This window comes from Sorghum bicolor, chromosome 2 (assembly GCF_000003195.3).
Source record: "Sorghum bicolor cultivar BTx623 chromosome 2, Sorghum_bicolor_NCBIv3, whole genome shotgun sequence".
NCBI lineage: Eukaryota > Viridiplantae > Streptophyta > Magnoliopsida > Poales > Poaceae > Sorghum > Sorghum bicolor.
In genome coordinates, this window is record NC_012871.2 from 72,703,832 (window position 1) to 72,727,569 (window position 23,738).

The 23,738-nt window shown below is 46.0% G+C and overlaps 1 protein-coding gene across 1 annotated transcript; it reads right to left on the bottom strand.

The window, feature by feature from the left end:
- LOC8060658 (protein LONGIFOLIA 1) lies at positions 1,544-7,174 on the bottom strand. Its single transcript, XM_002463112.2, has 5 exons — positions 6,546-7,174; positions 5,107-5,174; positions 3,290-4,999; positions 3,051-3,165; positions 1,544-2,525 (listed from the first exon to the last, which is right to left on the bottom strand). Exons 1-5 carry the CDS (start codon positions 6,730-6,732, stop codon positions 1,726-1,728), a joined length of 2,880 nt encoding a protein of 959 aa, XP_002463157.2. The 5' UTR covers positions 6,733-7,174; the 3' UTR covers positions 1,544-1,725.

Here is a 23,738-nt window from a genome sequence, read left to right on the forward strand (position 1 = left end):
CGTCCCTGCATGTTGGGCCTGGCTGATCTTGGCCCACCGAACAGTTTCCCAGCCCATTAAGTTGTAGCGGGGGCGGACGGTCGCCGGTGGCCTCGCCATTCCAATTTCCACTCCGATGCCTTTGGCCACTGGTCATCACCACCACTAACTGCTCCAATGCCGCTGCGGGGCCGCCGTCGGTCGTCCCACCTCTTGCATTGGCGGCGTCGGATGATGGATTTGACGAGGAGGGTGGAGCCGTGGAGGGCGGCGATATGTTCTCCGAGATCGCGATCGTCAGCTCATGGTTCCTAGCCAGCTCGCAGTGGCGCGCCGACTACGTGCTCGACGAAACGCTTGTCAGGCGCGCGCGCACTGGGCATGGCGCTTGCGCCTGCGCCAACGCCATGGCCTGACTGGGAGAGAGGCGTCTCGTATCTGGGGCGCGCCGCGCGCGTGCCAGCTGGCGGCGTCGCCCACCATCGGTGCCAAGTCCTGTTTCAGATGACCCGCTGATGGGGACGACGCTAAACTTATTGCTTGCGCTGACATGGCGGCGCCGGCATTCCATGTGCGGTGCCGAAAGGCTTCCTCCCAAGCTCAGGACTGTTCGTCCTTTGGCGATGACGCGAGCTAACCGCACGGGGGGCCGGCCGTGGCAGTACACATGTCCGAGCCGATGAATCTCCGACTGTTAAAGTTAACAGTACCATTGAAACCTTAGCCGTGCTGAAAGTCTGAAGGGGCATCGAGTGCCGGAGTTCTGCGAAAGTCGTTGTCACTTGTCAGATAACTCCGGGAGGTGGATCATTGCAATCTTGGCCTATGCGCGCACAGTTTGGAAAATGGCAAGCATGCATGCCGGTCTGGGATTGGAGTTGGAGGTACGCCTTGCTCTGTCACTTTCAGCAAATGCCTGTCCTACTCCTGTCCTGTCCCTGTCTGTTCAATTCATCTCTCTGCTCCCAATTTGCATCCGGTGTCATATCCCGTGTCCTACATGATCTGGCACCTTATCGATTCCGTTTACTTTGGTCAGGGTAGTGGTTCGTTTTGTTGATCGTGTGTGAATGCCAGGTTGGAACTGTTGCATTCTTTTGGTTAAATAGTACTCCCTCCATCCCAAATTGTAAGTCATTCCAAGAATCTTGGAGAGTCAAAGTATTTTCACGTTTGACCAAAATTATAGAGAAAAATACTAAGATTTGTAGCGTACAGTGAATATACTATGAAAATATAATTAAGAAAGAATCTAATGATACTTAGTAGTATTATAATAATAATTATTTTATAATATAAATTTGGTCAAACTTAAAAAAGTTTGACTCTCTAAGATTTTTGGAGTGACTTACAATTTGGGATGGAGGGAGTAAGACAGTTTGGACTACAGTTTTAGAACCCCAGTTTGGTGTCACTAGTGCTCTGCCAGAGTGGCAGAAGACATCTTGTTATCTAAGTATGAGGTGTTCCTAAAGTATAGGAGCCAAATGGTCCCTGCTTCATGAAGGAAACAACAGCTTGGGTAATTGTGCGGCATGATTCAATCAAAACAACATCACATCAGTAGACACAAGTTCACTAAGAATATATTATATATATTTCTTGCTTCTTCTGGGAGCAAGACTAGTTTTGAGGATCATTTATACTCATTCTACAGTTTAGTCTTTAGCAAAATAGAAAAGGTTACATGAACTAGTTGCTACTTGCTATAAGCTTCTTAATGGAAATGACTACTACAGCGCATATTCAGTTTATACTACTGAAAGAAAGCTGCCTCTGCAGTTTCCTTTGTACAAATTGCATCTTCTCTGTAGTCTCACCACCGATGACCTCGTCGATAAGGCCCTTGAAGATGGATCGTTCAATTTCCCAAACCATGCCATGTAGCACAGTGTCGAAGCTCATCCAGTCTTTCGTTCCATTAACTGTATCCTCATCAAATATCATGTTTTCATTCTCCTCCTCGTCGGAGCATTTTATTAGCCTGTCAACCTCAGTGCACAAATCCTTGAATAGTTGCCACCCACTTAACTTCCTTGATTGAAGAAACTTTACTGTCTGCCTTCCAGATCTACAGACGCTCATCTTCTGAGCTATTGTTTCATTTACCAGGTCAAACACAAGTCTTCGATGAAGCCTCCCTGTGCAAGGCTTACAACTTTTCTTAGCTCCGCTGACAGTTTGGAAGGCAGAAACTAAGTCTGGTTTTGTTTGCTCAAGAATGAGGAAGAGCTCCGGATTGATTGGATAATTTGATGGTTGGAGTTGACCAGGTAATACTGCGATACTATGTTCTTTGTGCAAAAGACCAGATGCCAACAGTATCTCATAGATATACTGGTGATCTTTATTTGCAGTGACTGATGCCATGACTTCTTTGATACTTGCGTCTTCTTCATTCATTGATTGCAGTTGCTCAAGCTTCTGGATCAGAACTTCCAAATTTTCTGGTTTAATCTGGTTGACTTCACTGCTCGCTTTTGACTGTGGTGTGTCAGGCAAGCTGTTTGGGTTCCAGCATTCCTCTGAAGAATGTGTCTCACCATCTGAACAGGTAAAAGGGTATGTTCAGAAAACAATTCCTATACAGTGCAGAACAATTTAATGGACCAATCGAAAATACAGAGTTGGCTGCCTGACAATTAACTGAAGAAAGCATGTATCAGACAGGAGAGACAAAAACACTGTCTACCTAGAATAAACATACAGATCATACACACTGGGTGTATTTGTATAGGGGGACATTGGTGGGCACATCTATACTAGCATGTATGCACACCAAAAGACACATATCATGCTCCTGCATAGCATTGCTGCTTGTGGGGTTGCAGACATGCACTGTTCCTCCTAATTGCAGGACCACGAGCTACCTGGTAGCTTTTATTGCAGATTATCTGTCACTAGCGTTATCAGCACGCTGACAGCTAGCTATGCTTGTCCTTTTAGTAACACTATGGGTTTCTGAATTGAATAAGACCAAACCAAAGGATCTATCATGCTAATGTTCTTGCATGAAACAAGTGGATATCTAATGCAAATTAATACTGGTAACTAAGAAAATAACTTCTCACCTCTGAATGAATCTGAGATCCTTTTATGATAGAAGGATGTATCAAGGACAGAGACAGGGCTTGGAATGTTGTCCAGTGAATGAATGTTTTGGTCTGAACCCAGAATTGAAGGAGCCTGAAAGGGGATAGAGAGAAATCGCTCATTAGTAAAGTAGTGGTAAACAATGAATACAGATTGCATGAAAAATGTAGAATTAGATGGATCATTGGTATGAAATTTCTTTCCGTTTTATCTGTACCTTGTGACTTGCTGTTGCAGCAGCATTGCTTGGTGGAGTGAAGGTTGAGTTGCCACCCAGAGGCTTTGCACGATCCATAACACTGACATCAACCTGCTTTGCTAAGCTTATTCTGTTCCCTGTACTCTGCAAGACCTCTTCACGGTGGCATTTCACCTGAGAAGGCTTTGATCTTATTCTTCCTTTTGGAGAGACAGCTTCATTGGACTTCTTGCTTGGAGATTTTGGCGAAACAGGTGGACGAGACCTCCTTTCTGGCTCTGCCTTCTTTAGCACATTTCTGGGGCTTGATGAGCTTGTAGGCCTTGGCGAGCTAGCATTGCTGACAATTTCTTCAGACTTCAGTTGAGCTCTTGACATCCGAAGATGCATCTTCTCATTTGTGCTACTCTCATTTGTGCTGGTGAAAGATGAATATCTAGCCGGCAACTTTCTGAGGCTTCTAAGGCCTGCCATGGGAGCAACAGAAGCCAGTGAAACCCCATGCTTCTCAATGGTTCTTGCAGGCTTCATGACCACAATAGGTGCCTGGAAGGTTCCAGAGTTAGTGGTGAGATCATATCCTGTCCTGTGATTAGCAATTGATCCACCACTGCTGTCATTCTTGCTCTTAGCATCTTTTGCGTTCAATGCACCCAATATTCTGAGAGCCCTGAAGTCCTTGTTATTACACTCTAAGAAGTCAAAGCCCCCGACCCTTCTCTCTATATCAGCATAGACAGATGCAGTTCTTGGCCTCCCTTCAGCTTCTCGACATTGTTGTGCCTTGATATTGGTGGCACTTCTGTCCTGCTGCCTCCAAGGAGCTGCTTCTGTGACAATTCGTGGGGAAGGCTTGGTTTTCAGTACTGAGGAGTCGTTCTTCAGCTGCATGCTGCAGGAATCCTGGCAAGTGCTTCTGGGGGAGCGTGATGGATGCTCATGTTGAGTGGCTTCAGCTGGTCTCGGTGATCTTGTGGGTTCACAGTTTTCAGCAGTCAGCACCCCTGTAGCATTTGTTGCTTCTTCCAACCCCATCAGCTTTGCAATAACACTGTTAGCTCTTCTATGGCTGGGCGAATCTTGAGGCCTCAAAGTATCCAGAAGAATATCATCAGTTCTCCTGTAACTGAGGTTCTTCTGACGTGAGCCTGGACTCAGAGACTCCTTCCTACTGTCCAAGGACAATCTAGGAAGCTCTTTTGGCCTCGAGGGAGGCCTCTTGCTTTCCTGGGTTTCAGCTGGCCGCAGGAGTCTTCGGTCATCACATGAGAAGCGTGACTGCTCCTGCAAACACCTTCTAGATTCAGTGACATTTGCAGGAACCTTTGTGGTCCTATCGATCCCAATGATACAGGTTCCATCCATTGATTTGGACAGCAGCAGTGGCCTCGGTGAGTCCTTGTACTGTCCGTTTCTCCTTGCCTCCTGCACCGAGGTTTTTACAGTCAGGCCTCCAGGGTCCCGGTTGATGGAGTCCTTCACTATGTCTCTGAAACCGACATTAGGATGCCCAGACTTAGTGTTCATGTCAGATTCCTTCAAACTTGGCGAGCTCTTCAGTGACCTCTGCACAAACAGCTCCTCATTGATGTAAGGAGGCTCCTGTTGGACTGATTTGTTGCCATCAAGGGAGGAGAAGGATGAGCACGAAGAGGAGGAAGAAGAAGCTCTTGATGATTCAATTGAAAGGCTGCTGTTCTCGGTCATACATTTGCTGAATGTTTTCTCCTGCATAAGCGAACGAGAGGTTAGTGCCAACTTCTTTATGCATTCATAACATACTTCTAAAACTCTGATGCTCTTTGGAGTTAAGTCCAATCTAGTTGGAATATTACCAGAACGATCTTTGAGGTACTTGAACTTTGAACTGGAACATTGCTGCTGCTCTTTGGATGAGTATTGCCTGGTAAACATAAGGATGCATTATTAGAATAAAATATCTAATCTAACCAGAGAAAATCGAGCAATTTGTTATGCAATGATGGTAATGCAAAAGATGGATAAGGGCATAAGGTGATGAATTATTTGGGGGAAATTCATTAATAAATGATATAACTATTACAATCAAATTGTTGTGCTGTCCTCTTCAGTTAATCTGTCATCGGTAGAATGATTTATTTATTTTTTAAAACTAAATGTTAAGCTGTCCTCTTCAGTTAATCTGTCATTACTACTAGAAGGTTTTGTTTTTAAAAAGTAGCAAATGTAAAGCTGTCCTCTTCAGTTAATATATGGCATTCCTAGAAGGGTTTATTTCTAAAAAACAAAAATGTTAAGACGTCCTCTTCATTTCGATTACATAAATGAATTTATAATATACTGTTCAGCTGTCCTCCTCAGTCAGCGAAAATAGTTTTCCTCATTCTATTTCCGGTTCTGGGTACCCGAATCCACATCATTGGATGTCATTACGCCGATGCCGTGCTCATCTAGTGCTAAAAGGTAGTAGTATCATGTGCTGTCATTTAGTGCATTCTTAAGTAAATGCCTTTATGATCACAATTACTAGAGTCAACCACTGCTATAGTACTGTACACATGTTTTTTCCTTACAGATGTACTGCTAACTTGCACAACAAACCTCCTTGTCTCTTGTCAGTAAAAAAGGTAAGTGCAAATAAAACTAGTATTCTGGTACCAACATGGCAATTTCTTTTGCAAGTTCCACTTTACAGGACGTGGCTCGCCCATGTTGCAAGCCAACCAGTTTTAATACTTGTATATATAATAAGCAGTTTTACCAACCAAGTGTTTTTAATTCCTTAATTTGATTGGTTGTTCTTAGCTGAACTTCCAACTGTCAATCTTACCAAACTTTGAATAGCAGTATGAAAGGGCTTGTTTTCATATGTCGAAGCAATTTTGTATATATAAGTAAAAAGGAAATTACACCTAGCTTTCTCATCTCTAGTCAACCATACCAAGATGAGTAGATGCGCTACCTAGTAAACAATTTGGAGAAGGGCGTGATTAGGGGCCTGTATGGATGGCTTCCAAAATATGACAAGCAAAATATTTGGCGAACTATGATTTTGGCTGTCATTTGATTTGCTACCAAAAACTTGCTAACCTCACATTTGGCTTGCGAAATCTTTGGCATGGTAAATTTTGATCGTAATAAGAAGCAAAACGCTATTAACAAAGTCAAAAGAAGAAGGAAAAAAAAAACTAAGGCCGTTTGTGAAAAACTTGAGCCAAGTGAAGGCGAACATAATAACGCAGCAGAGAGATGCAGGGCGCAGCGAAAGCACGGCGAGGAGCGGAGCCGCCGTTACCTGGTGGAGTGGAAGGCGGAGGCAGCCTCTTTTGCGCCTGCCGGGCGGCGCGGCGACCGGCCCCAGTGATGAGCCGCTGGCGGTCGAAGATCTGGAAGATGCCGGCCATGCACCCCATTTGGCGCTGGAGGTCCCGCGTGTCGTCCGCCAAGCCGCCGGCGGCGGCGCCGCGCATCCTGGCGGGCATCTTTGACAAGCTCTCGTCGTTGTCAGCCCGATCAGGCGGCGCGGAACGACGTGCGGCCTGCAGGACGATCGCCGGGTCGCATTCAGGTGCGACGACCGGTGTGGCCAGGCCGGCGGCGCCACCGACCGGAGTCGTTCCGAAGGAGGAGAAGCTTCGGAGGCGGCAGTCACCGGTCAGAGCAAAGGCTGAAGGAGAAGCAGTTCTGCACGCGGACACGGGTACTACGGATGTGAGTAGTAGTAGTAGAAGCCGGAGCAGAGGCAGAGGCAGAGGCAGAGGTGTGTGTTTGCGTTTGAGTTCAGAGGAATGTTATGATTGCGGCGCCATGGCCATGCAGTGCAGGCTCTCGTCGTGGGGATGGGGGAAGGATGCCTGTGGATTTAAGAGGAAGGCCGGCGGGCGGGCGAGCCGGCTGGACGGACGGGCTGCCTGTGGGTGTGGGTGTGCCGGCCGATGGGGTAGAAATAAGGGAGGGGCCGACTGCCGAGCGGGGCCGGGCGCACCGCACCGGCATGGTGTGTTGGGGGTGGGTCAAGCCGTGTCCCTGGTCCTGCTGCTAGTGCTAGCTGCTCCCGCTGCATCCCCACAAGCCCCCCTCCCCCTCGGCCTCGGCCGTCGGCCCTCCCCCCATGTGAGGGGCTGATCATTGCGACCCTGTGGGTGTGCGCGGGCGGGCATGTGATGCCTGTCAGACCTCCCCCGCGCGCACAGGAGTTTTTGATGGAGGAAACAACGCATACTCCTACTACGCAATTACGTACTCAGGCCAGCCGGGCCGCGCCAGCCTGCGCGCGCGCCCATGTACCGTGCGTGTCTGTCCACGGGTGACGGGTCCCCGTGTCGCTGTGCCGCGTTACTGCGACCGAGAGGCGCATGCCAATGCCATCCATCCAGCACGTCCAGTCCTGCTGTGGGACGGAGCTAGTGGCAGCGATGACCGATGAGCGAGCCCCGGCGCGTGGCGGGGTAGCCGTGTAGGTCGCGGCCCGGCCGCTCGATCGTCGGCATCGCTCGCCACCCCCGTTTTGCCAGGACGATGAGAGGGGAACAGTGCCGCAGTCGTCCACGCCGGGGCCCGCCGGCCCCTCGGGTCCACACGCGTATAAGCAACAGTAGTACGCGTGTACGTATACATCCGTCTATATATCGATCTGGCCGTCATGCCTAGCTTGCGATCGAGTACCTGAGATCCTGAGAATACGATAGCTTGTCATGTAATGTAATCTCTTCCGGCCTTCCTGGATCGCATCGCATATATATGGATATATACGACGCATACATACCGGTACCAAACTACCAATCCTACGTACACAGTCTAGCTGCTCATCATTGCACTCGTCCGTCTCGTCAGTTTGTACGCGACGCGCCCTCCGACGATCGAATGCCTGCATGGGAGACAGACTCAGCGCGAGCCAGTGGCAGTGGCTGTTGCCGTTTACCACGTCGTACCGTACCTGCAGACCCAGCCAGTGTGATCCTGCTTGTACATGTGACGCTGATCGATCTGACGGGGGGTAGAGTATAGTAGTGTACAGATTCAGTTTGCAGCGTTGTGGGCCTGGCAAGTAGTAATAAGGTAAAATCGGGTCACAGCCGGGATCGGGCGGGGACGAAGTGACTGCATGCATGCCCGAATCCGGATACGCCATCACGGAGTCACGCCTGCGTCGTGCTCGTGCACGACGATGGTGCTGCTTGCACCGTGTCGCGCGCCCGTGCACTCTCCACACATGACATGTGTTACTGCACGCGTCCACTGTCTTGAACCTGTGACACCTTTTACTGCTGCTGGGTACAGCCACCTGCGATCCAGGTGAAACCCAATGCCGCCTCCTCTCTTGTGATTGTCCTGCCCGCCGTCTCGAGGACTAAGGACTTCCAAACCATTTTAAGTTTGAAAAAACTACTATTTATGTTACTAAGCAAGTGTTATTAAGATTGTGATGAGATCTATTTTCATAACATACGTATTTTTTTTATAAATAATATTGGTATTTCATTCTAGAATTAATTACATCCATTTCCAGACGGAGCAGTACAAACGGAGTAGCGCTGCTTGCTACGGCCGCCAACGGACTGGCAACGAAGATGTTGGGATTTTTTCCAATCGAGAACGGATCTGGGAAGATGATGGGTTTGCGATTGCGAGCGAGACAGTGTTGTGTTGTTAGTTTGGACAGGACAATTATGACGCACAGCTACGTGTAACATGCACGGCCATTGGACTTTAGTGCGCTTTAAGGAAAAAGCTCGCTGGGTCACACACTCGCATCGCACACAAGCAGGTCTGGCAATGTGGCATGGAAACACTATACTAATCAAGCTCCCTGGCCTCAAGAAAGGGTTTCCTCTAGTAGTAATACTAGATGGCAGCAGTACAGTACTACACTAGGTTAGGTCCATACAGCATATCGACACGTTGTTAAGGTTGTGCTTAATTAATTCTGAGGGGAATGGTCGGTTAACTAACAAGCAAAAGCACTCAGTAATGGCTGCCTCTGCCGTAGGAGTATCTTCTGGTTAGCCTTTCGCGTTGCTATAATGCAGTTGCATACTAGTATGTTGCAAAGTGCAAAAAAATACGACTCCCTCTCTCCAAGAAAAAATCAATTTCTAGAATCCGTGTCGATATGCTATAAAATGCGCATCATATAAAAATGTATTCTATGATAAATCCAATAATACTAATTTGATATCATAAATTTTAGCGTTTTTTCTAAAAATTTGATCAAAGTTTAAAATTTTAAGTTAAAACAACTTTAAAAATTGACTCTTTTATATAGATAGAGGGAGTAGTATATATCCTGATGAGGCACCTGTTCCTAGGTTTACTTCCGTTGGTTAATCCGTCCTCATGCATGCACCGGCTGTAAAGAGGAAGCTGGAACTCACATGGGGAGTGCATACGTGCATGGCATGGCTGGCAGTAAACAAGTCGGCCGGAGGCGGGAGCCCAATCAGAACAGAGAACCCCGGCCCTCTCGTGACATCACGTTACCGGCGGGGCGGCGCTCGCTGCTCTGCCGCTGCTGGTAAAACTATAACCCGTTTGCGCCAATCAAGGTGCGCGGGATGGCTGCGACTGCGAGCACTCCCATGGCGGGGTTCCGGTGGTCCACGTCAACGCACGTCGCCGCTCGTCACAAGTACTACGTCCCGATCGACGCCGCCTGCCGCTGCCGCGAGTGAGGTTTTTTTTTTTTTTTTACCCAACGCTGCTGGATCGGCTGTGGTTGCAACTCTGCAAAGTCAGCAGCAGATATCGCAGCTGGTACCGTAACTTTCTGCATGCAGCAGCAAGGGCGCAGCGAGCAACTCGATCCGCTGCTGCTGCATGCGGGCCTGCGGCGGATTGGCACGGCACGGCACTGGGCGGCCGGATCGGAGATCGGCGTTAACTGGAAGCGAACAAGAAGGCAAGCCGGAGAGAGACACGCGCATGGATCGGAGGCGACGCGAGTGTGGGGAGGGGAGGGGTGTCCCGGGGACCAGTGCGGGTGGATCTGGGGGCATGGCTGCCCAGTGCTGGCGACCTGCTGCGTGGGCTGGAGGGGAACTGGACCCCCCCCGCCTGCTTCTCTTTTGCCTCCCGCCGATATCATCACGTCTGCCTTGCCTGCTTCCATTCATCCTTCCTGGTTTCTTCTAGTGGAATCACATCAGTAATTGTAATTCAGTATACGTACACCAATGTTAAGTGGCGATCGACTGTTCAGAATTTTCACTTTCGCGCCGTTCCTCCTCCAAGTAACCTTATCTTCAGATCCATGGCTAGAGGCTAGAGCCAAGACTTTCTCATGTACTCCTACTAACTGTTAGTACACTGTACTGTGTGTAAGAACTACTCTACTCCTGTGTGCTACCAAGCTAAAAAGGTAAAACTTAAACTGAGATTTTGGATACCACGATGCAACAACAAATAGCCATGAAGAACAATTTGCCTTTGTTGAACTTATTCGCACGCCTTATCAACCATTATACAGTGTTTTTCTCTCGTAATAAATCAGCGAATAGCACGAAAGCCAAATTTTAGTGAACAAGGCCGAACAAGCTAGCTAGCTTCTGGTCAGATTCCCGCCAGCCAGCTCGTGACGTGGCTCGGAAAAAAATTACAGACTTGAATAATGCTGCTGCTGCAGCAGCAGCAGCAGCAGCGATGGTTAATTAGGTTAGGTGAAAGGATCGGTCGCTGTGAACTGAACCTCAGTCCGTTAGGTTTCCCGCCAGTGCTCGTGAATTCGTACGAGCGATGTCAGGGCCTTCCCCTTTGCTTCCCGCCAACGCAACGCTTTCTCCCTTCCCTTCCCTCCAACCTGCAAAAATTCCAGGCTCATGCTGGCTACCTGCGACAACGGTGTGGGCATAACGCACGGCACCATTGCTGCATTGCAGTTGCAGCAGGTCCTTCACTCTCTTCACTGCTCATGAACATCTCCGTCGTGTCGTGCCGCTGAAGGCGTGTGTGCTACTCACCCTGGTCGTAAATAGTTGGTACGATGCATGCTGTCGGGTTTATGGCCAAGTTTTGAGCTTTGGCTACTTTTTTTTTCCTTATTGGCATGTACCACCACCTAACGAGTACGTATGGTGTTAAGAAAAATACTCTTCAGGATATGTATGCATGTTTTCAAACTAAATATTAAGGAAATCATCAATAGAACGGTATAATTTTTTTACTGAACTTGGCCAAATCTCAAGTATCTGTGACAGACGGGAGTACAAATTAACCGGACTTATGTACTCTCCCCTCATCTTCTGATAACGTATTACCTAATTTCTTCCCTATAGCTATTATCTAGTCAAAGCTTTTTAAGTTAGATCGAGTTTATAGAGAGAAAATTTAGGCATATGTTTATGGCACACAATTAGTTTGTACTAAATCCACAGTTGTTTAACATATTTCTATAGCATATTTGTTTGGTATTGAAAATGTTGAAAACATTTGACTTGGTATAAGTAAATATAAAAAAACGCATGTCATTTATGGATGCATACTTCCACCCACTTTGGCTTCAAAACGTGCATCTCTTTATGTAGAGGCTAAAAATCTATGCTTCCTTGTGAGTGAATAAAATGAGTAGTACTACTACATATTTTGTTCTTTTTTCCCCTTGTAGGTGACCTACAAAAGAAGGAAAAAAATTGACAAGTAATGATTAAAAAATGTGTGTGCGTGCAGCCACACGATCCCACTCACGAGTACAGTACGTGTAATGTAATGCAAAATCCTAAAAGAGAATCATGATATAAGTGGTGATGGAACGGATGGAAAGCACCAGAGCAGGGACATCGGACCAAGATACTACGTACGAGTATGATGGTATATATGACAAGAGCACCGCACCACACTAGCTAGATACTGCACTGCAGTCCACAGGGGGGCGAGCAGTCGTGCCAATACATTATCCATGCATGCATGCATCTGGCCTTTTGGTAGCCCGGACGACAGCCTCGTCAAAACGGCGGCAGGTACACGAGCCGCATCACACGAGTCTGGACATGCACGCGATACAGTGAACTGGACGCCACCAAAAGCGACGAACCAGCGAGCACTCTCGGCGTGGACTCGGCCGGCGCCACCAGAGTAGTAGTCCCTGCCACCGCACCGCTCATCATCCGTTGGCATGCATGCACTCTCACTCTCGATCAGTGCATGTCCAGACTGATCCAGAGCAGCTAAGCTACTCGCGAGTCGCGAGAGTCAACCTTAATTTGCCTGCGGTCCATTCCGAAAACGATTAGGTTATTGTTGGTAGTATGCTCAAGTGAGAGTGAGACGCTCCACTTACCCTAATTAATTAATCGAGAATTCGCTACATATATCATTATAAACATCTCTAATACACACTAAGTACCAGCTAGTATTAGTATAGCTAAGCTAGCTGGCATCATATTGTTCATCAGCAACCGGACACGAGTTAGACATGCATGCATTCAGCATCTCAGCTTCCCCCGCATGCATGCAGCAGGTGCAGCCCTTTGTTGGCAAGCATAAAGCTGCATTCGCAAGCAGCCAAGTACGCACCGAACAGTGCGGCAGCGACGTGGTGAATGGAAGTGCGCTGCATCTCCACGCCACCGGGGAGAAGGAGACGCATGCAAACGCAAGCCTCCCGCGCGCACAACCCCCGCGGTGTCTTGGACGCGCGGGCAGCTGGCCGGGGTCGCTGTCCATGTCCGCGGCGCAGGCAGGCAGGGTCGCTGCCGTCGCAGCTGGGCACGCAGAAGGCGCCCGTCGATGTCCCCGCCCCCTGCGCGCTCTCGCCGCGCGCGAGCATTCATGCACTGCACGCACGGCCGCACGCCATGCATGCACGTCGCTGCCAGCGCTGCGCTCCCACGTTGCTGTGGTCACCGTCAGCCAGTCAGTTTTCTGGTGCGGCGGCAACGTGGGAGCTGCCAAAGGCAACGTGCACAGTGAGCGTGATGAGGCAGTGACCAGAGCGAAGCGGTGGCAGAGAGCATGGCAAGTTGGGAACGGCGTGGTGGCTTCTTGGTCGAAGGTGTAGGCAATATGCATGCAAGGCTACCAGAAGAAGCTGGTGAGAAGAAGGTGTTGGCGTGTCGTGTAGCTTCTACGTAATGGCTTTGGAGTGTGGGAAAAGGAACGCCTGGTTTTGTTTAGGGTTCTGGAAGGACGTGCAAAGTGGAGAGCGTGGTGAAATTATCTTGGGTTTTGTTTAACGTCCTAGCTATATCACTACTTACATGCTTTTCTTAAAAGAATAATATGCACGAAAAAGATGGAAGCAAAAAGAGTGTCACGCCACACCTGAATCCTGATAGGCAGGCTCTAGATGCCAACTAATCCTTCAGACTTCCATGGTGTAAAACAAGAGCCACCAGCCAGTACTAGCTAGAACACAAAACACACACACAACGCTCGTTCAAATCCTTTGGCACGAGATTCTCTCTGATTCTGACAGTGTCACGCATATAGATTAACTGGGGATATGGTTATCTTGGCACTGTCAGTAGTAGGTGTGCCGACACTTACCAACGCGACCTGCTCAAGTAAGCTGTAGCAGCAGCGCCTGCCCGGCCTGTGATTAACCACACTGAAACGAACAAACCTCTCTGCTGCCACGAATATATATTCTCGGTCTCTTTTCAGGTACAAGTTGCCGCAAGATCTTGCTGACGACACTTCTTTTTATTTATTTTATTTCTCTTCATTCATCAAGGGGAAAAGGAAAGAATAGGAGAGAATCTTGCAGGTGACAAGGATAGCAGAGGAGCTAGCCATAGATCACTCAACACCTGGAAAAATGCATTAGAAAAGGAAAACAAAAACACTTTATTAGTCTATCCTTCTGGCATTATTGTTGTCATGGAATATTCGGTTAAAACCAAGTCAAGGTCTGTTCATCACACATGCAATGCTGCTGGGCCGTGCGTTCTGGTCTGGATCGGTCCATCCATACGACGATGCTATCCTATCCATCATGCAGCATCCATGTTCGCCCGGCCGTGTGCATTTCATTTCATCAGTATTCCAGGGTACTTGTGGATTGGCGTGCAGTTTGCATCTGGTCACATGATACCTCATGTGGTGCTAGCTTGGTACAGCCATATATATATATATATATGCATTATGTTTCTTTCTTCCGTCAAAAAAAGATGTTTTTTTTTCATGAAGTCAGGAGATGATGGGGGAATATGAATAATTGACAACACATGAGTGCTGAAGGTACCAAGAGAAAACACTCTGAACTCCGAATGATGAAAGAATATTATTCAGTTAGTTTATGCATTTTCGTTTGTTCAGTTAGGTAATGGATGTTTGCATGTACAATTGTATTCCTCTGCCTGTACGTATTATTGGCCATAAGTAGCCATGGGACAATCCAAAGTTCCCAAACCGTAGCAGGCTGTGCGCCAGCCGTACATGCGTGAAAGCATGCCATTATTCATGATTCGGATCAGGAGTTGTTAAAATGATTAAATGGGACGAGAAAGTACACCCTGCACCTCGATGCGAGGATCAGAGCATAGCGATAGATTGAGCAAGTTGCATGACACATATCCTTTGCTCTACTGAATCAAAACAGAGAAAACAGAGTTGCATGCCCACCCCCTCTCTCTCTCTCTCTCTATCTCTATCTCTCTTTCTCTCTCTCCTCTGGCTTGGCTGGCTGGCTCTCCACCTTTGTCGACTCCTCTCCTTTTCGCCACTACAGGCATACGTAGGAGTGTCAACGGAAAATTCCCCGTCGGAGGTTACTGCCCCAAACCCGTCCCCGCGGGGGCAAATTCTCCCCCATCTCCGTCCCCGTGAAGGGTCACGGGGAGAACTTCTACCCCGTCCCCGTCCCCGCTTCAATTATATAAACAACAGCAAATCACTTACATAAACAGCATCAAAGATCCAATAATTCACATGCAAATAACAGCCATTTATCCATAATTGCCTACTGCATAGTTCATAACAACACAGAAACAATCACATTGTTCATACATTCACCACAAGTGATTCATCAATTAGAAATAGCAACTAAGAATCCAAACATCGAGCATAGGTTTATTATTATCGGGTCTTCACGGGGAACGGGGACGGGGGGAGGCACACCAGACCCGCCCCCGTGAAACCCGACGGGGACAGATTTTGCCCCATTTAGCTCCCCGTAGGGAGAGATTTTGCCCCAAACCCATCACCAAATAGGGAAATTCCCCGCGGGGAATCGGGGATCGGTTCCCCGTTGACATTTTGAGGCATACGACACAATGTTTCGTCATCTATACCCCTCTTCCTCTAGACCCTGACCGTTGATCTAGCCACATCCTCTCCGTCTCCGGGTATAGGATTTTCATATTCAACTCCAAATCCTTGTCTTCCATCTCGTCTAATAGAAGATTTTTCAGCATTGCAAAGTTATTATAAGAGGCTACTTCTGTAATAAAAGTGCTCAAGTCTGTTGACAAGGTTTTAGGCAAACAACTCGGGGCCTCCGCGAGGAGAAACAACAAGTACTCTCTCTATCCAAGGAATAATGCAATTCTAGCATACATATTTTAGTGTCTTAAGTTTGACCAACTATATATAGATAAAAAATGTAACAATATTTATGATATCAAATGAATACTGTTGGATCAGTTATGAAATGTATTTTCATAATAAATTGTTGGAGCCATAAATATGAATACTATTTATTAGAAACTTGGTCAAAGTGAAGCATTTTAATTGTCACACAACTTATATTTATATTCTTTTTTTGGTCACACGGAATAGCATACGTTCATCCATCACAAGATATAAGATATATGTTGTTTTCATTTGTTCTATAGTAAGCAGAAATTTCTATGGTTTTCTAAGAAAAACATGGGCTTATGAACATCGCCTTATTAGTAAACAAAACTCCTTTTTGAAGAAACAAATAATTTGGAAGCGCACGATTTACACTTGAGAGTCTGGACCGGGTGGGAATGACGTTCCTTTGCATCCCATTTTGTACTCCCCCCCTCCCCCTCCACACACACACACACACAACGCACCACAGACACACACACCCCTCTGTATTTGTAGGATCTTACGAATACAGGAGGATGTTTCCGCCTATTTTTGTGGGATCCCATTTCCATTCGATGAACCTATATTTATCTCGTTTTCATCCTGATTTTAATCTATTTGCGGTGTATCTAACAACTACATATCCTTATTTTATGTTAGTACACCTATTAATTACCAGTTACGTATGTTAATATATTAATACAGGTTAGTGAATATTATATCAATATTTATACGTATATAATTGTACTGTGACTACACGTATAATTTTTCTTTTGAAAATGTGACTATACGTATAATTGTTACTTGATTTTTCGGCATCCGTTTTCATCAGTCATTTTCGCAGCGTGTACATCGCACCAGCATGACCTAGGCACGTAGGACTGTAGGAGTACGTACGGGACGGGTCCCCTGCAAGCGGGCGGCGGCAAGTGGCACGTCCGCGATCGAGTACGTGGGTGGTGGATAAGGATGATCGTCGGAGGCGCGACAGCAGCCAGCAGGCCAGCAAGGTGGAGCAGGAGAGCACGCAGCGCAGCAGGCACCCCACGTGCGCGGGCCGGAGCAGGCCGGCGTGGCGTGCCGGTCGGCCAGCGTGTACGTGCGCCACCATGTCGTCCTGACTGCCCCTGCAGGCTGCACCTATACAGAGAATCTCCCCATCTCTTGGTGACCGGCGCACGGAGCTGGTGCCTGCAGGATTCTCTGGAGTTTGTTCGTGCGAGGTCGGCTGCATCTGCATGCTTCGTCAGAGACAGATGTTGGGTTCATCTCTATGTCTGACCCAGCCCAACGGCTGGAACCAGTTCTCCGCGTCCTGATCGGGGACGTTCAACCACCCATTGGAGTGGTGGGCCCCTGGCACACTGCACTATAAGTATAGGAGTGGGGGCTGCAAGCACAGTGAGGAGGAGGTTCGCCACATCATGCTGCTTGCCCCACTCGACTCTAACCTTAGTGCATCCGATCGGCCAGTGCAGCAGCGTCGGGAAGCGCCACCACTGCCTCAACACCGACGCCATGGACGCCTCAACGGTCTAATCCTAATCCCCTAAACCTCTCCGTTTCTCTCCATGTGTAGTAGATCTAGTGCATACAAGTGCAGTTCTACTGCCTATGTTTATTTGCTATATTTGTTATACTCGAATCCCGATCTATTCTACTCCTAGATGATCCTAAAATTCTATCAACAGAGAGCCGCCCCCGCCATCATATCCGCCAAGGCGCCACACACACACACAGCATCTTTTGTCAGTGCTAAGTGCTAACGGTACGGTGGCTGTGGTTTCGTCAGACTTGAGATTTACTAATTTTCAGAGAATGTGTTGTTTGAACATGGCACGAGGCAGTACGTACGTGCGTGAAATTTTCACAGAAACCGTGTGTATTCCTTCCAAATGGATCCATGCATGCATGATTCAATATTTCCATGCATGCATATGCATGATTGCGCTTCATGTTAGGCACAAGTGCTGCGACGAGCTGCGAGCGAGGGAGCATCATCACATAGTATCATTCAGAGGCGCCAACCTGTGATGGATAATAATTGACCACCAGAAAACCTAGTATGCATCATCATGCACGCATATCATATATGCATGCATCCGATCGATCGATCGATACCCCACCCAGCGCGGCCGCGCCCGAGACAGGAACAAGACGGCAACCAATGCAAATTAAGCTAGATAGCCAGTGCATGCATGCAAGCAATGCAAGGTCCCTTTTAAATAGTACACTACGTACAGGCCGCCGGTCGCACATGCCGTGCCGTGGGCGGGTGCCCCGGCCTCGCCATGCATGCATCGATCGCCGCCCGCCGGGGCGGTGGTCGGTCGGCAGCCTATAGCTAGCTACTTCCGTCCTGCGTGGCTTCACCCATCCATCGACCGGCCCACCGATCGATGACGATAGATTCCCGTCCTGCTGCCCGACCTAGCGACCGACCGAGAGCGAGCATATCATGGCATGCCAATGCCATGGTTGATAGATGCTTGGGGCAAGCATGGAGCATGCATGTGCGCGGCACGGCTGGTGACTCCGTTTGCTTTTTTTTTCTGTTAATCAGATGTGTTTTTCTTTCATAATAAATTAGTGAATCATAGTTTTTTCGAGAACAAACTTGGTCCGGATCGTTTGGTACGCTGACGATCCGCCTCTCGACGACGTACGGGTGCCATCAATCGGCCGGTCTGCTGGTAGTGGATCGTACGTCCTGATCCGCCGAGCAACGCAACGCAACGCAACGCAACGTCGCTGTGCTACTGCTCTTCCCTGATGCGGACTGCGGCCTACTAGGTAGCCTACTAGCGTCTGTTCTGTGTATGTGTGATCGCTAGCTGTGCGGCACGGCAGACGTACTGATGCATGCATGCATGCAAGTGAATATAGCCAAAGCAAAGCATACACACGCCACGCCACGCTGCACCAATGCAATGCATATCGATATCTATCAGCATGACAGCATGTGCGTGGTCCTTAGCAGTTCGTTGTGCAACGACGACGACGACGGAGTAGTCCGATCGTCGGCGGTTCCGTTTAGTTACTGTGCATGTGTGCATGCATGGCAGCTGGTGCCTGTTTGTTCTTGTCACATGTCACACTACTGCTGGCCATACGTACACTTGTTCTGAAACGGAGGTGCATGGATCACTTCAAGTTACTATTATTGATGCTTCGTTAGTTAATTTGCATTGGTCTTTAATTTGCACGTTGAATATACTCCTACATAGTAGCTAGTCAGAGGCGGATCGGCATTTTCACTAAATTTCACACCCTTACACACACGCGCGCGCGCCACAAAGCGAACGCACCACTGTCAAATTTGCTCCAGCTTGCAGCTTGGGATTCAGCCATCCACTGGGTACGCGCCCTCTCTCTAGATGACTGCGTACCACTCGGAGACAGTTCGTGCAATAGGCCGTGCAAAAACGTGAAGCACGACACATGTTCTTGGCCGGGAAACATGAATGGAACAGCCATCGCGTCAAGGTGGATGGGACGTCAAAGTTGATGAGGCCAAAAACATCCTTCAATTCGTCTGCCCATGCATGCTGGTACATCTAGAGCTAGACACACCTTTGCCTTTGCCTCATCAGGGGGCGTGCGTACACGTACGCTCGCTATCTGCGTACTCCTACGCTTTGTTTAGTTCTATTTTTTTTAAATAAGTACTATAGTATTTTCGTTTGTATGTGACAAATATTGTTCAATCATAGACTAACTAGGTTTAAAAAATTCGTTTCGCAAATTACAAATAAAATATGTAATTAGTTTTTATTTTTATCTATATTTAATGCTTTTATGCATGTGTCCAAAGATTCAATATGACAGTTAAAAAATTTTGTATTTTGGCGAGGAACTGAACAACCGGCCGGGAAGAACCACGGAGGAGATCGAACGATGCATGCATGCATGCATGGCCGGCCCTCACACATGACACATTCATGCCAGCCATGGGGGGTCCGTGGTACGTACGTGACATAGCGAGAATAATCAGTGGCCTAAACCGGCAAAGCCTGCCTAGCTAAGCACAGCTGGGCAAATTATTGTGGCGCTGCTTTCATTTGTTGTTCATGTGCCCTGCGACAGTGCAGAGAGCAGAACATGATCATGGGTTCATCATGGTGTTCTCGCGTGATTGCTACTGTGTGTACTAGGACAAGGCTTCTACACTTCAACCAAAACCTTGTTTAGTTCCTAAAATTTTTCAAAATTCTCAATCATATCGAATTATTAAACACATGCATAGAATATTAAATTTAGATAAAAAAATTTACCTTTAATTTATGAGACGAATATTTTAAGCTTGGTTAATTCATGATTGGACAATAATTGTAAAATTCAAAGGAAATTGTTACAGTAGGCAAACCCAAAATTTTTCACAAACTAAACAAGGCCTAAAACTGAACCACGCTATGTGTAAATCCTACTGGCGTACATGTGCGTTTTTCATCTAGCCATGTTAAACTTGAGATATTTTCATTCTATATAGAAAACTGTATCATAATATAGAAAATAAAAGTGATTGGCTTGAAATATTTTCATTCTATTTTTATCTAGCCATGTTAAACTTGAGATGTTTTGACTCTTTAAGAATGTTGAAATGACTTATAATTTGAAATATATGGAGGGAGTAGAAGGCAAGCTGACAAGAACCATATGAAATGAAGGCATGTGTGGATTAGTTAAAACGATGGGCAATAGTGAAAACCATGTTGGACCGTTGAAGATTTGCTGTACGACTCTTTCGGGTTGACCGGTTTCAAAGCTAAAGAGATCATCACGAACCTTCTTCCGATCTATTGTATTTGAGAAAAAAAATTCTAATGCAAATTGAGGTCATACACGACGACGCGCGCCTGCTGAGACGATTATAACGTGCCAGCCACATGCAACTGCGCTACCTACTGCAGTCCAGCGTACATGCATGATCCAAGCTTAATTTCTTGTTTACCGTGTATGTATGTGCGAGGTTGACAAGCACCTATAGACATAGACCTCTATAACTTTTCTCTTCAAACGCGTCGTCTGTATATACACCATAATTATTTTCGCAAAGCTATTAATAAAAATTAAACAAATACTCTGTATATGCTGAAATATACAGAGTATTTCAGCAATCGCGTAGGAATTTCAAGAACAAAATCATTCTTCCAAACGGGGCCTAAAGAGGTTGAATATATATAATGTACGGTAGTCAATAGGTAGACCAATCTCGCTCGCTAGTAAGATAGATTCAGATTGCAGTTGAGATCTGCCATAAACTAATGAATCACGAACCAATAATTAGCTACGATAGTCTGCCTTCTCGACACTGTTTGCATTGACCGTACTTGGCAGTTGGCAGCAAGGGAGCACATGCCTAGCATGTGTAGCTACGGCAGCCGTGCATGTGTACCTTGCTCCCTTGCATTGACAAATCATGTCGTCGGTTAAGCTTACTAGCTAAGCATGCGCATGATTGTACAGCAGTATGCAGATTGGGAATTTACTGAGCAATGACTGCTTCTCAGGACGGGTCATGCGTGTGTGTAAGGTACAGCGAAGCATGCAGATCGAGGCTCTGAATGTTCTTGTTCTCTGCAATCTACCATCTATTCTCAGAAACTGGATCTGAGACCTGACCTGAGCTGATGGAGAGTGAAGAACAAGTTGGAGACTGATGGTAACTTATCTGGTATTGAGGCCTCGCAAAGCTTTGTTTGAGTCGAAAGAACTGCCATACGGGCCGGATCAAATCAAAGACCATCCACCAAATGGGCCTGAAGACAGTTTAGAATCTCGGCCCATCCACACGGATGTGCGAGATTTACGATTGTGTTGTACTAACACGATGAATCTTATCAGTAGTTGTCAATTTTTACGCTTTTATTAATTGCGGTATTATTAAAGGACCTGGTGTACATATTTTAAGCGTTACCCGGGGGTTCTGAAGCAAGCAGGCTTTCTAAATGTTCTTAACCTTGTAATCTTGGGAATTGGAATGGAACGAGGGAAACGAGAAAGATGGGGGAAGACTAGTGGGCCAAAGCGAACTCGCACTCATCTTAACACTGGGCCGAGATTTATCTGAATGCAGCGTTCTGAATCCGCAGCCCACAAGATCAATCAGCAGAACGAGCAGCAATGCACAAGGATTTTGAACTGGTTTGAAAAGTCATGGCTAAAATGAGAGAAAAACATTGTTGGTTGCCAGAAAAAATACGACTGATATAACTGATCTTTTTGAAAGTCTTTTGAAACGCGAATAGCTGGAGTGCACATACTGACATACTCCGTATTCTAGATCATCTTAACTCTTAAACCCCCAAGTCATCGTCTCAGTTTATACATACACTCGCCAGCACAAAGGTCAGTGAAAAAACATTCTGGAAAGAACTATTATAATTTAGAAGAATAGAACGAATTATAAAATACTAGAAGTATGTCCCGCACGTTGCCATGAGACGTTCTTATAAAAAATATATTACTATATGGTATTATGTATACTGTATCAGTGTGTATATATATATATGTATTTATACTTGTTTATCGGTTTGAGTATGTTTATATACTCATATTAAGATACTCTAGATCTTACCATGTGAAAAATTTTCAAAAAAAATATATTTTAAATATATTACTAAAATGCCACTACTATATTATATACAATAAGTATAACCATATATTCTATGTATGTATGCATACTTAACATACATATCACTCTAGATGGTCTAGTATGATCATATACTTTGTCTATATACATTTCGTCCGGTCATATATACCTTAAATCTAGAGATATATAGATGAGAGTAACTACACGCGCGTGTAAAAGAAACGTGTCTATATATATATATATATATATATATATATATATATATATATATATATATATATATATATATATATATATATATATATATATATATATATATATATATATATATATGATTTGTATATTATTTTTTCATATCAGATTTGATAAGAATCGGTAAGCTAATAGAAGAAAAACCAATAAAATATTTGACCACATTGTAGGAGATATGTGATAAAATAAATAGTATATGTAGATAACTTTACTTTAATATATTAAAGATCAAAAGTATTGCACATAATAAAGAGAATGTAGACATTTTTTTGTAATTAATATAAGGATGACATGGATAGCTTGCACAGAAGGATTGCAAGTTAGTGGGACACTTAGTGAAAAATGATACGGACATCTTGCATGAAGGGAAAAACAATTCAGTGAGGTTTAGCTTTATAAAAATTCAAAATTGGGTTTTTTTAAGAGGAGGATGAAGATGCTGCCGTGCCTTACTTTTTTTTTGAGGGGCTGCGGTGTCGTACCTTTAGATGTGTGCGTCGATGGAGCCATGGAGATGGAGCCACTGGGCTGGGTGTGGGCTGCATTTGTAAATGAACCACCGTGCAAAAAGCGGCCCACAAAAAGATGTGTGCCTCTGTCGCCAGGGCGTTGTGCCGAGAATTACTTTTTGTTTGACACAAAGTACTACTTTAGGTCAAATTCTTTACCGTTTTATATATATATATAACTTTACCATTTAACGTTTAGGATAATCCTGAGATGGTAGCATCTCCAAGAGTACCTTAATTTTTTCTTCCCAAATCATATAGCTTTGCAACTCCTAAAAACATATTGGGAGAAAAAAAAAGTCCATCTCCAAGAGTTTTCAATAATCCACTCCTAAAATATAAGATAATTTTGCATCAAGAATCCTATACAGAGTGATGCGCACGATAAAGGCCGCACCAGTTTTTACGCAGGATACCATCCTATTTAGTAATTACCAATAAATAGGGAAGAGATATAGGGTACTCTTGGAGATGAGTCTTTCTCTTTTTTTTTCCAAAAAAATATGGATACGAAAAGGGATATGGGGTACTCTTAGAAATGCTCGGCTCCTGTGATGAACTCGGCTACAAACCTGTTCATCCAATATGCTCGTAGATGTAGAATTTGCATGTGTATTTATAGGAGTAAATGTACGTACGTGGCTTC